This window comes from Pteropus alecto, unplaced genomic scaffold (assembly GCF_000325575.1).
Source record: "Pteropus alecto unplaced genomic scaffold, ASM32557v1 scaffold131, whole genome shotgun sequence".
Lineage (NCBI taxonomy): Eukaryota > Metazoa > Chordata > Mammalia > Chiroptera > Pteropodidae > Pteropus > Pteropus alecto.
In genome coordinates, this window is record NW_006434709.1 from 25,306,199 (window position 1) to 25,320,123 (window position 13,925).

General features: G+C 37.5%; 1 protein-coding gene and 1 pseudogene across 6 annotated transcripts in view; both read left to right on the plus strand.

Annotated features, from left to right (window-relative positions):
- The window catches only part of DHX57 (DExH-box helicase 57), a 50,404-nt gene extending 39,500 nt beyond the window's left edge, over positions 1-10,904 (plus strand). For 5 of the 6 annotated variants that reach the window (XM_006909656.3, XM_015587571.2, XM_015587570.2 and 2 more), the window contains exons 20-24: positions 1,039-1,173; positions 1,904-1,978; positions 4,030-4,164; positions 7,012-7,212; positions 8,864-10,904. In XM_006909656.3, the coding sequence (XP_006909718.1) occupies positions 1,039-1,173; positions 1,904-1,978; positions 4,030-4,164; positions 7,012-7,212; positions 8,864-9,007 (690 nt within the window). In that variant the 3' untranslated portion in view covers positions 9,008-10,904. The remainder of the gene's footprint in view (positions 1-1,038; positions 1,174-1,903; positions 1,979-4,029; positions 4,165-7,011; positions 7,213-8,863) is intronic. The other variant, XM_025045109.1, reaches the window with a different exon arrangement.
- On the plus strand, positions 3,182-3,300 carry LOC112478008 (annotated as a pseudogene).
- Positions 10,905-13,925: the final 3,021 nt, after the last annotated feature.

Genomic DNA, 13,925 nt, shown 5'->3' on the forward strand with positions numbered 1-13,925 from the left:
CCAGGCTTGAGAGTCATTGGTCTAAAGGATATTCTATATGTAAGGTGCAGTAATACGTATTTCCTCAAGTCATTAAGATTTTCAAGTACAAAATAATATTTCTTTGAAATTACATTTCTTACTAAATTTATTCTTTTTCTTCAGGCTGTATGTAAATTTTGCTATGATCTATGCAGTCCATCAAACAGAGTTCCCTCTTATCACTAAACTCCAACTTTGATTGTAGTATTATTTTTATTAAGATATTAATTAAAACCTTATATTTATTTAAGGTCTAACTCCTAGTTGTATTTTGTCATGTTATCCATATGTACTTGAGACATTCCAAGAGAATACTTAAATTGTCATCAAGAGTCAGGGTGGTGTTGCTTAGCTTTCAGTTCCTTCAACTGTCATTATCTCATTCTCTGTTGTCTGATACACAGCTTAAATTTGAGTAGAAGCTAGAAGAGAGAGGTTTGGGCTTTTCTTTCTCAGACTTGTGCTCAGCTACAAAAGGGGATGTCGGAATCTAAACCACTTAATAATGTTCCTATTCTTAAAAAACGATGTTTGCCAAAGAGACCTCAAGGTAAGGGACAGAACACTAACCACTCGAGGCTCAGGTAAGGAACTAAGAGGACCTGAGCAGAAATGCAAGTAGGAAAACAGTGTCACAGAACCTTGAGTTGGGGTTCCCAACAAAGTAAACTACATTTTTTGCTGTCCTAGGAATTTCCAGGAAAGTCAGACTTACTCAAAATTCAATGAATATGTTTTTAAAAATGTAATTTATAGGTAAATAAATTATCTTTAGGTTTTCCAAAATTTGTGAATTTCTGTGTGACTTTGTCACTCTCTTTGCTGGTTTGCATAAGTGAAAACTGCCCTTTTGGAAATGACCAGACAAGATAATCTTCACATCTGTTATACGAACCCATATGAGCCTCATTACTGTCCAATGAAGTAATACATTTTTTAAGTCATTCATTGTTGTAAGACTCTACACTTCCCTTTAATGTGTTGATGTCCCTGCTTACAGATTTTTTCCACTTTCAGGAAATGGCCAGCCTCAAACGACAATTCACTGAACTGTTATCAGATATAGGCTTTGTGAAGGAGGGACTCAGAGCCAGGGATATTGAGAAAAGGGCCCAAGGAGGAGATGGTATCTTGGATGCCACAGGAGAAGAGGTAAAGAATGTGCACAAGAATACTGTATTATTAAGTCAGAAACACTTATAGGTATCCTTTTTTTTTTTTTTTTGTAAAGGAAGTTTGTTAGTCAAGCATCAGCCTAAGACATGGGATGCATCTTTATTGGTTGGCTTTCTTCACTTAAGCCCTATGAGCAGGGAGTTTGTGGCATTCTTGATTTTCTTCTTTCCACAAATAAGTGTCAGCTAACGCTCATAAAAACAAGAGTTTTTCTGTTAATTGTTGCTAGTGTTTTTTAAAATCCACACTGGTACCTAATAAGCCTGTAAGAGATAGAATAGACTTTTCAATAATGTCTTAAACCAGTCCAGCCTTTTCCCAACCAAGGCTAGTTTTTTGTATAATATAGGAAGAACACTTCTTCAAGAGGAACCTGATGTCACTCTGTTCTCAGTGCAGTTAGTACTTTCTGGAGATTGTGCACATCTCAGGAACCAGCATCTTTCTCTCCACTGATCCTTAGGAGCCCTGGCTGTGTAGCTGCTTTGCAGAGATCTAGGAAGAGTTACTGTGGGCTTCTTGGAGTGAGTCCTATGTGAATGTGGTCTAGTAGATTTACTTTTTACTTAGAAATAATTTTTCTAGCAAAGAGATGAAAGTTAAATGCTTTTAAGATAGAAATCAAATGAAATATAATGGTAAATTCCAGGGCACAGACAGAAGTAACCACATTGCTTATAAAATTAATGCTTCGTTTCTCCCACAGGCAAACTCAAATGCTGAGAACCCCAAGCTAATATCAGCAATGCTGTGTGCTGCTCTGTATCCAAATGTAGTTCAGGTAACAAAACATTTTTCCTGGACCCTCTACTTCTTGTTTGACTTGTAAGCAAGGGATATAAGTTAAGATATACACATTAATCGTCATAAAGACACATGCACATACACACATACAGAGCCTTTTAAACTTTAGTACACATGTTCAATCCTTCAGTTCTCCAAATCTGTTTAGATACATCATTCAGGAAGATTTATCATATAAAATGAGTTGCCTCTCTAACACTTCTGACATATTATGACATTCCAGAAATTAAAATGAACACATATGTTACTCTGTCACCCAACATGTGCATAACTAACCTTCCATGTTAGATAGAAAATTGATTCTACTTTGTTTTCCTTTATGCCCTCTACTCTGGACTAAAAATTAGATAAGAACAAATCAAATAAGTCAGTGCTTTGCCATGGGACCACCTGTGGCCCTCCTTCTGCAAACCCCTTGTTGGCTTTTTACCTGAGTTTTGATTATCTAGTCCTTCTCAAACTCAGAAAGAATTTAAATTTTTCAATTACTGAATCATTTCCCATTTAACTTTTTGTTAAATGTCCAGTTGACATCTGCTGATTAAGTTATGGCTCATTTCATAATTTAAGTACTTGCATGCTTTTCAAACCATTTGAAATTTACCTTAAAAAATCATTTGGAGATGGTAAAAAATCACTGGTTGGAAGGGATGAATAAGCAGAGCACAGTAGATTTTTAGGGTAGTGAAAATACTCTGCATAATACCATAATGTTGAATACATGTCATTATACATTTGTCTAAATCCATAGAAAGTACAACAGCAAGAATGAACTCTAAGATAAACTATGGATTTTAGGTGATTATGATGCTACAAAATTTTTTAAGAATTAAAATACTTGTGCTGTAATAGGTACCCCAAAATGAACACTTTCACTCTTGGTAGGAGTATAAATTGATATACCCTTTCTAGATAGCAGTTTCTAAAGATTTATTATTAGGAAATAATTGCATATATGCATAAAGATACAGCTAGGAGGATATAAAGATATAGCTAGGAGAATGTAATTATAAAGAGTACTAGAATGAACAATCTGAAATGCCAGTAATAGAGAATTTATTTGTTAAATTATAGATCATTACCGTGAGGTACAATATCAGCATTAAGAATTATGTTTTAGGAAAATATTTAACAACACGGAAAAAGTTCTCAGTATTTTAAGTTAAAAGTGTATACTGTAGTCTACGGCCAAGCCACCCTGAACAAGCCCAGTTCCGTCTGATCTCGGAAGCTAAGCAAGGTCGGGCCTGGTTAGTACTTGGTTGGGAGACCACCTAGGAAGACCAAGTGCTGTAGGCGTAAAAAATTAAAAATAAGGGATTGTAAGCTGACAAGATCCTTGGAATCTGTGAGGTCAACCAAGGGTTGCCTCGCCTAAAAAAAATATATATATATATATATATATTATAGAAAACGATTCTATATTAGTTTCAACATGTATGTTTATATTATTTATTGTTTTCCCTATAAAAACATAAATCTAGTAGAGAAAACTAAAATGATATTTATCAAATACTAATGCTAGTTATTTCTTAATCATGTGATTATAGATTTTTATTTTCTTTTTTCTAATGTAATTTTTACAATAAACGTATTATTTTTGCAAAATATATATATAATTCATATGTATGTGTGTGCACATAAGCTTTTCATATTTTTTCAAATGAAATAATCTGTTTATTCATAGCAATTTTTTGCTGTGTTGACAGAAAGTCATTTGAAATGTAGGATTGGGACTGATAGTCAGCAGATTGGTCCATTGTTGCCAGCTACATCTCTGTACCTGATAACCAGCGCAGACCTGAAATATTAACATGGTTTCTCCCCCACGTGTCTTCTGTGTGATATAGTCACCCAGAGCTACTACACCTACATCCACACTTCTTGATGGTTAAAAAGATAAGAAAAAAAGTGTGCTTGTAGGAAATTACACGAGAGGGAAGAAACAACAAAGGCATTGTTCCAAGGGATACATTCTGCACTGGAAATATACATATTACATATTTATTTTTATAAATACCTGTTTAGGTGAAAAGCCCAGAAGGAAAATTTCAGAAAACCAGTACCGGAGCTGTCAGGATGCAACCAAAATCAGATGAGCTGAAGTTTGTCACCAAGAACGATGGATATGTACACATTCACCCTTCATCAGTGAACTATCAGGTCAGAATGATGGGGTGTACTTATATTTACATATGGCAAGTCCTGGGGTGAAAAACACAGTCGCTTTCAGCCAAACTTTGTTCTATCATTTGCTGTCCCCAGCAGCACCACTGACCTGGGGAAGGTTGAATAAGCATAAACAGACTGGAAATTGGACTATTTTTGAAAAGACTTTCCATTTCAAGAAAATTCTACTTAGTACAAAAATATGTTCAAGCCTACTTTCAGATGTAAAATTGTTTCTTTGCATCACTGAACCTGTCCCTTAAAAAAGTTACCTATACTTGCAAATCCCACTTCCTCAGTTCTCATTCCTCTCTCAGCCTACTGCTGTCAGGCTTCTGCCCCCAACAATCCACTAAACTCATCAAAAATCTGAGTAACCTCCTAGTTGACAAATCCAATGAGCATGCCCTGGTCCTCATCATACTTGATTCTCACGTAGTATTTGATATTGCTGACCTTCCTACCTCTTGAAACTATCTTTGATGTGGTTTTTTTGCTTCTAAAATGTCACTTTCTTCTACCTCTCTGATCCTCCTCCTCTATCTCATTAACTAGTTCCTTTGCTCTGAAATAGTGATTCTGTCCTTAGTCCTTATTTTCTCACCACAGAGCACAGCATCGTGGTTCTAACTGCCACCCACATGCTGACACAGATCCCCAGATCTGTATTTCCAGTCCTGGGGTTTTCTCTGAGCTGGATGCCTTCCAGTCACCTCACACTCAAAAGCTGAAAAGTCAAATTTCTCAAATTGAGTTATTTCTCAATTCGCTCTTCTCTTTCTTTGTTCCACGTCTTGATGAATGGCACCATCTAAATCAGAACCCTGCAGTCACAGAGCCCCTGCTGCTTTTCTCTTTACTCCAATCCAACTGGTCACCAGGTTCCAACAATTCTACCTTTTCGACATGTCTCAGATTTGCCCATTCCTTCTATTCCTACTGCCATTTCCTCAGTTCAAATTACAAATATCTATTTCTTGACTGAAGTACCATTCTTCTAGTGCTTTCTCCCTCCAACTTTATACACTACCACTGCCAGAATTATCTTTATAAAACATACATTTGATCATATCATTCCTTTGCTTAGAACTCTTCACACATGGAGTCTACTGCAAACTCTCATGTCAGCCCCTTCTTATATCATGTCCCCCCTCCAGCTCCCTCCCTCTGTCATTCTGTGTGTTCCAGCAATACCAGAGTACCAACAATGTCCCCAAACGGCACGACGTAATACTGTTCTCTGTGCCTGGAATGACGTTCTCATTCCCCAGCAGGCTCTTACCTATCCTTCAGGCTCCCATTAAATATCACTTCTCCAGTCTCCTCTCCCTCTAGATTGCTCTTACCTCTGTTCCACTGTCATATAGTGTGCTTTTGTCCACTGTTGCGCTTATCACATTTTATGGTTTATGGTTTGTCTCCTTCATGGAATTGTGAAATTCCAGAAGACAGAAACTGAATTTTATTCACTTCACATTCTTGATATCTAGCCTGGTGCCTAGCTGAAAGCAGATGCTCAATAAAGCTTTCAGGAGAAATGAAGGAGAAAAAGAGGAAAGAATGGAGGAAGAGAGTTCGAAGTGTTAGGACTGGTCAGCCCCCTGGAACTACTAAGTAAAGTGTCAGCAAAGCATGGAAAGGGTCTCTTTCAGCTCAGAAGAGTTTGAGGACCAGGTCATATGCCCTTTCAGCTGCATGTATACTTAGGAACCAGAGGCCTGAATTTGTTACACTCCTCTGCTTCTGGGTTCACCGTGACATTCATGCAATGAATCCAGATACTTCATGCATCTACTCAGTATCTGCAAGCACCTCCTCTGTGCCGGGCATTGTTGTCAGCCATGGAGGACAGTGGATGAGCTAGGTAGACAAGGTCTCTGCCTAGCTCAGGGAGCGCACGTTCTAGTAGGCAAGAAACAAGTAAACAGATTATCTCAGGTTGGTAATAAATGCTATGAAGAAAAATAACAGAGTAAGACAGTGACAGGAGAGGGGCTGTTTTACAGAGTTGTCAGGGAAGAACTCTCTGAGGAGAAAAGAATTGAGTAAATCCTAAATGCAGCAAAGGGCAAGCCATGCAGATATCTAAAGAGAGAACATTCCAGCAGAGGAGATGAGTGCAAAGACCATGAGATGGGAGCATGTTTAGTGTGTTCCAGAAATTTGAGAAGGTGGCCAGTGCAAATGGAGTTGGGTCAGGCAGGCTGGGGTCAGGTGTTGTCGGACCTGGCAAGCTATGCTAAGTTGCTGAGATTTTATCCTTGGGGAATCCTTTGAGGGTTTTGAGCCCTAACTGGGTATGTTTTTAAACGATCTCTGTAGCTGCTGTATGGAAAAGCAGCTGTAGGGATGCAAAAAGAGAAGCAGTGTGAATACTTATGAAGCCACTGCTGTGGTCTGTGTGAGATGGTGATGGTTTGTACACAGTGGTAGCTGTGGAAGTGGTGAGAATGTGTTGGTTCAGTATATATTTTGAAAATAGAATTAACAGCACTTAAGATGATATAGATGGAGTGAGTAAAAAAGAGCAATCAAAGATGGCTCCTAAATTTGGGGCTTGAGCAACTGGGTGAATGGAGTGTCATTAACCGAGATGGTAGATACTGCAGGGAAGGGAAAATCAAGAATTCCTTTTGAACATAAGTTTGAGGTGCTTATTAGATGTCCACGTGGAGACATCAAGTAGGCAGTTGCACATACAAGTCTGGAGCTTAGGGGAAAAGTACAGGCTGGACATAATTTTGTGAGTCATTGAACAGGTGTATTTAAATCCATGGGACTGGCAGAAGTCCTCTTATGTTGCCAGTGACATCACTGTCATCATCTGAGGTTATATTCCAGGTGAGACACTTTGACAGTCCCTACCTGGTATACCACGAGAAGATCAAAACTAGTCGGGTATTCATCCGAGACTGCAGCATGGTGTCTGTGTATCCGCTGGTCTTATTTGGAGGAGGCCAAGTGAACGTGCAGCTTCAAAGGGGAGAGTTCGTTGTCTCCTTGGATGATGGTTGGATCCGTTTTGCAGCTGCTTCCCATCAGGTAAGGGATAATGGATCTGTCCTATGAGGCTCATGCATTTCTTCAGGGACCAAGGACAACAGAGCTGATTAAGAGTGAATGACGGGTCTGCAATGGGACACTAAGAAAGGCTGAGGCTGAAGTGAGGCCACAGGTGGAGCCTCAGTAAGACTGGGAGGGGAAGCCCAGAATGGGTTGGTGTGAAGGGTTCAGGACAGAAGCTGTGAGTGAGGTGTTGGACCTTCCTAATTATTATACAATACGTGTTCACCAAAGAAAAATCAGAAAATATTGATGAGCAAAAATAAAAATCACCTTGATTCCACCACTATCATTAAAAATAATAATAATGGATCTGAATTATTTTATTCTCAGGTCTCAGTTACTTACTATAGGATGTGTATAGAAAACATTTAAGGGGGAATATATATTTAAGAAATAAAAATTCATTTTAACACTTGCATCTTTTGGAAATCTTACATTGCAAGAAGCAGAGACACCAACTCAAACATTAAAGGAATTGATTGGTGTATTTAACTATAAATTCGAAAGCAGTATACTCTGATAGAAGTATGTGAGCCACATATATAATTTGAATTTTTCTAGCAACCACAGTAAAGTAAAAAGTAGGTAAAATTAATCTTAATACATTTTATTTAACCTAATCTAAGAGGTATTAATTTCAACATATAATATCAAAACTTATTGAGATAGTTTATATTCTTTTTTCATACTATGTCTTCAAAATCTGGTGTGTGTTTTACACTCACAGTACACCAACCATGTTTCAGGTGGTCATTTGATTAGCTGCATGTGACTAGTGGCTTCTAGATTAAAATCAAGAAGGTCAGGCAGGGTTGATTAAATTCAGCAGCTCAACGACAAAAGCCTGACCAACCTTATGATAGCAAGATAGCTGCAGTAGCACCAGACCTCACATTTGTGCAGCATGCTGTCCTGAAGGTGAAATAAAAACCTGCTTTCCTAAAAGTTCCATCTAACTCACTCTCCTAAACCAGTTCTTGTGAGCAAAGGAGTGTCGTGGACTCTAAGGCCTGGATTACCTGAGCCATTCACTGTGGCAAAGCTCAGATCACGAGCCTGTTGGATTTAAACTAGGGTCCAAACTGCAAGGTGGCCAAACAGTGGGGGAGAGGCAGATGTTGTGAAGACATCTGCAGTGCCACAACATCAGCATAAACAAAGTGCCATAAAAAATGTGCAACCGTTTCTCCCCACAAGAGTATAAAATGTACCCCAAAGCTGAAGAGATTTTTGGTTTGTTTAATATCTACCATTTTTAATTCTCCATTTTGCTGCTTCTCCTCTTAGAACAAACTATAAAAGTTGACCAAGCTTTACTATGGAAAATGCTACATAAAGCCATTCTTCCAGCTTTAATCTTTTCTTTAAGTGAGATATGATACAGGAACCTTTATATAATGGACATCATTTAGTATATTACAGAGCTGAGTCAATGTTCCTATAGTTGCATTAAGAAAAATTTTAGATGCACTTTAAGAATGAAAATGCATTTAGTTTCCTGCCCTCCCAATGGAGTTAAAATTAATACCAGAAATCTAGATTAAGGATAATCATAGCTGGGGCATTTCCTTTAATAACCTTTCTTCTGTTGGTCCACCTACTGCTTACATTGCAACTTTCATTTTAGGTGGCTGAATTAGTAAAGGAACTTCGTTGTGAACTTGATCAGCTCCTCCAGGATAAAATAAAAAACCCATGTATGGATCTGTGTACATGTCCTCGAGGATCCCGGATCATCAGCATGATTGTGAAACTTGTCACCACACAATAAAGACCAATTTTAGAAGAGTGCTTGCTAATCACCTGCTTTTGTTCACCTGGGAAATAACAGCAGCACCTCTACCTCGAACTAAAGCTCTGTGCTGGGCTGGCCCGGTGAAGGAGCCCAGGGCGCTCACTGCTGAGTCAGCACTGCATACCCTTCGGGCAGTTTGCCAGACAAAGTATTTCTAACAAAGCAGTGGGCACTCCCAGCACAATTTGGAGTGTCGATGGGAGACAGTTTAAAAACCAGCTTGCCTGTCTTTTTCCCTGTGACTGTCCAGGAATGAATGAAATTCACGTGATAACACAAAAGGGAATGTTTAATACATTTCTGTTTTAATCTATGTATTATTTTTTTTCCTGCTTTTTACTGGGGCAATATAGGGGCATGAGGAGAAATACTGATTGTTTTTTCTGTCATACAGGCTCAACTGAGAGAAGTCAGAACAGAAAAGGATAAAAAGAATCATGTGAGCAAGAAAAGTTAATATTTCATTTTAGGCTATTGGCTACAGAGTAAACTTCATTTGTGAGGGATTTTTATTTTTACTCATTCAAGGTAAGCTTAAAAAAAATTAATGAGCTCTTATTTGTTATCAAAAGAGCTGGTTTTATCCATAACACTCTTATTCTCGAAAGCAGAATGGTCTGGGTGTCTTCATTCTCCTTTAGATTTTCCATGTAGAAATCTTTACTCTCCTTATTAGACTAGCTCACCCAGATCTAATGGCCACATTTCACACTACCCGAAGGGGAATTTTAATGGTGTTCTCAGAACAGAGTTGGCATAGTTGAGGTAGAAAGGGTTGCCATGCTAGTATCAGATTTACAGCCGTAAAAATACCTTCAATGAGAATGCTTATTTTCAGCCACCACTTAGGTTAATGAGGTACTAATAGCATTTTGAAAAAAATGTGAATACATTTATATTTTACCTGGACATTTATCAGTATGGCCAGGAAAAATCCCAAAGATCTAAATGGTAAAATATTTTTATGTTTGTCTAGTCGTCAGGCAGAGAGTCACTACAGGTTTCATAATTATAGAAAGAATTCAAACTAATGAAAAACCACATCAGTGAAAGGTGTTCACTTTTTAAGGTGTTATTTTAGTTAAGTTTCCATGAACCAAGCACACTGTCCGAAATGGTCGTCAGGTGTATTTAAGCTTTAGTGCATTTGAAGATCTTAGATTCCAAGCAGTATTTTTAAAAGGCATTAATTCGTGTCATCACTTTAAGTAAAAAACACATATGCATAGCATATACAATATCCAAGTCCTGACTTGCTGTTGAAACAAGGCTCATGATACAGAAGTGATTAGGCTGGTACATTTAGGAGAAATGAAAGAGAAAACTGCACTAACTCTCTAAAAAAGTTTTTTTAAACCAGTTTTGACTCTCGGTGCTATCGTGGAGCTCATGCTGCCCTAGCTAGAGCCATCTGCCCAAGTAGACCTACAGCTCAGAGCTAGTAACAACAAAACTTTCCATTCAGAGTGCTGAAAAATTCTCCCCTCAGGGAAGGCATTCTTTGGCTGGTTACTTGCAGCCACATACAGATGCACAAATCCTATCATTTCATAGATGTGCCAGAATGTGAAAAAGGTTGAGATGCCTTGACTGAAGACACAGAATAAGAAAATCCTCACCCTAAAAACTAAAACTTAAGCTCATCATTAAAATTGTAAAATAAGAAACGAAACAAGATTACTCCTTTGTGATTAAAGATCAAAATGTAGTAGAGTATTTCAAGATGAAATTGGATTTCTAAGCCCCAAAAAGATGGTCAGCATTTAATGTTAATTTTGTGGAAAACTCTGTAAATGTTTTCTTAAGTATCTGTTTTACTTTTACTGGAATCTAGATAGGAAACAATGTTAATAAAGTACTCTCTACAAAATTAGTCTGCACTACTATTTTGTACTATGTCTAATTGGGAAGTTCTCAGGAAATTAGAACTAAACATTCTTACAGAAGTGGTCATAGGTTGACAAAGCATTAGCTTTGTCTTCTTCCGACTTGAGTTCTTATCTAAATATTGCAACTCAAACTCCCTGACAAGTAATGAACTTTGGTCTTTGTCCTCCCGTTCTCTTATCTGAACAAGTTCAGTAATATATTGAAGCACTCAGCCTGTGGATTTGTAGGCATATGGTAAATGTTCTTTTTTTCTTTCTAGGCAATGGTTCGAATATGTCCCTAAGAGGTTATTATAAAATAAGATGTTGTGAAAGTACTTTATAAAATTAAAATACAGTATATGTAAGCAAATTAGGACCAAGGGTGTGGTTTTCAGATGTAGCCCAGGCTGCTCTATGGGGGCCACATTCTGAGTTGTGTTCTCTCACTCACTAGGCTGAGAGCTCATGAGCTTGGGCTTCACACTCTGAGGGGGTCTTGTAGGTGTCCTCCAGTTGCCACAATAAGTAATGGATTCCTGGAGGCAGAATATGCTTGCACTGTCATTATTTTGCTTGAACAAGCCTACGCAGATAGGCCGGCTCTTTCCTCCTAAATCATGCTAAAACTAAGCATAATTTTCCTAGTGCTTTTTTTCCCCCCAGATGCAAGGGGAAAGTTTGCTTAAAATGTTTAGCCAGTTAGTTAATACAACGTGAGCTATTGTTTTCAGAAGTTAGATCTTGATCATAAATCTGTGTCAGTTAATATTTGAGTGCTCACAGTACAGAGTGCCTCAGGTAGAAATAACAGAAACAGCTAATACAATTTGTCAGAGCAATAGGTTCACACTGTTCCAGAGTGACAGGCTTCTTCTATGTCTTTAAACTCTCACAAATGTAAAACTATGTAATGACTGTGTAAAAGTTAATAACGATGAGTCATTAACATGGAGAGATTTTTTTCTTGATATTTCTAAGTTATCACCCCCAAAATAATATATCAAAGAGATTCATTCATCTTAAATAAGATTTGCAGCCAGTCACTAATTATTAAGGTGCTTTAAAATCTTAGATAGTTTAATCATTTATTCCATCAAAGAGCAGAAGAGTTCTTTTGGAGAATCACTCATGACCCATTTAGGAACCATCAGGAATGAGTGGAATCAATGTTTCGTAAAGATGCCGGATAGCAAGCCAAACATGAACTTGCTCCTACGGACAGTTTCGCCTCTTTGCCCCATCTTTGCCTGATTTGGGCCAGCCCCGGGTCTACTCCTAAGTCAGTTCTAACCCAGCTAATTGAATAAATAAGCCAGAACACACTGCCCCAGTGAGATATGAGGAGGACTGCTTAGAATCAGTTGACTAGGTTTTGTATGTTTGGGTTTTTTTTACCTTTATTTCAACTTTTTAGGAAACAAATGGCAACCAAAGCCAGTATGAGGGATTTGTTTGAAAAAGCAGATTCTAAGGGGTAGCCTTGGAAATTCAGCCCAATCCCATAACTACCAACAATGAGAATCAGTGTTTAGGATGCTTACCCTGACATATTATGAACATAATATTGCTAAATATGGTATAGTAGCATATAATAAAAATTTTCAACAGAAGCATTTTAAGCAAGAGGATTTTTTAATTCCTTATGCAGAAAATACAATTACTGCTACCTCCTCCAACCTATGTTTTACTGAAAATAGCCTGAAGGAGTTAATTTTCCTTCCATGTTGAATGAATTTATTTTATAAAGAAGAGATTATCCATGACTGCTTTTTCCTACAGAAATTAAAGACAGGATAACTTAGCCAAAAAGATTTATTTACTTCCTAAGAGTCGCCTTTTAATAAGTTTTACCTCATTCCATCCTTGGGTTTCAAATGTATTATTAACAAAAGTGCCTGTTATTCTTTCAAATAAGAATATTTGTCTATAGAGTCTGGTTAACTATAACAAACATAGGACTTTATTATGTGAAAGACTATATAGAAGTTTCCTCCTAGAAGAAAATGTAGCTTTTGTTTGGTTTAGTTTTTGTTTGTTTTAAACCAGTGCTTCTCAGCTGGGGGCATGTTGTTCCCCATACCTTTGGCAACATCTGGAGATGTTGTCACAACTGCAGGGCAGGGGAGGGGGAGGAGGGAAGTGTTCTCCTGGCATCTAGTGATTAGAAGCCAGGGATGTACAAGATAACCCCCAACAAAAATTTATCCAGTCAAAAATGCCAGTAGTGCCAAGGCAGAGAAAACCTGTTTAAACAAAATGAGCTTAAACCCATATAAAGTCTAGCAACTAGTTACTAGTCAAATATAAATTATGCCCATAGTTATCTCTGAAAATGTCAATACATTTCAACTAACGAAAGCAAAATCTCTGTCAAAGCAACTCTAATAAACATGTACGGTGTGTATAACAGCTTATGAGTACATCATGTTATCAAAAATTCAGAGTGCTTAAGAATTATATGTACAAATGGGAAAAGCCATGCACAGATGGGTAGAGATATCTTTACATTAAAAACATGTCCTATCATTAAATTTTCTTTTTTAAAAAAATCACTTATTTTGAAAATGTGAAAATAAGTTAAAACATGCCTTCTGAAGATATGACTCGTCTGTGACGCTAATACTGCTAACACTTTTCACTTAAAACTCAAGTTCTAACACTTAGGCACACATTAAGATGTTTAACACACACACACACACACACACACACACACACACACACACACACACACTACCCCCATCAACCGCCACCACCACCCTTACTTTATCTTTGTGTTAACAGAGTTCAACATAGTAGACTTTAGCCAATATGCTAAAACACAAGTAGGGTTAAAAAAAAGCGGGGGAGGGATATACTTTTATAGGTATATGACTATAAAATGTTTAAATTTAACATGAAGCCTCATTAGGAACTATAATTTGTAGGCTTAGTATCTCTTCTATAGTTTTGAACTAGAAAAAAATGTTTTAGCACTTGATTATTAGTAAGATTACCAGATTGAATGTCAAAGGTGTGTTATGTTC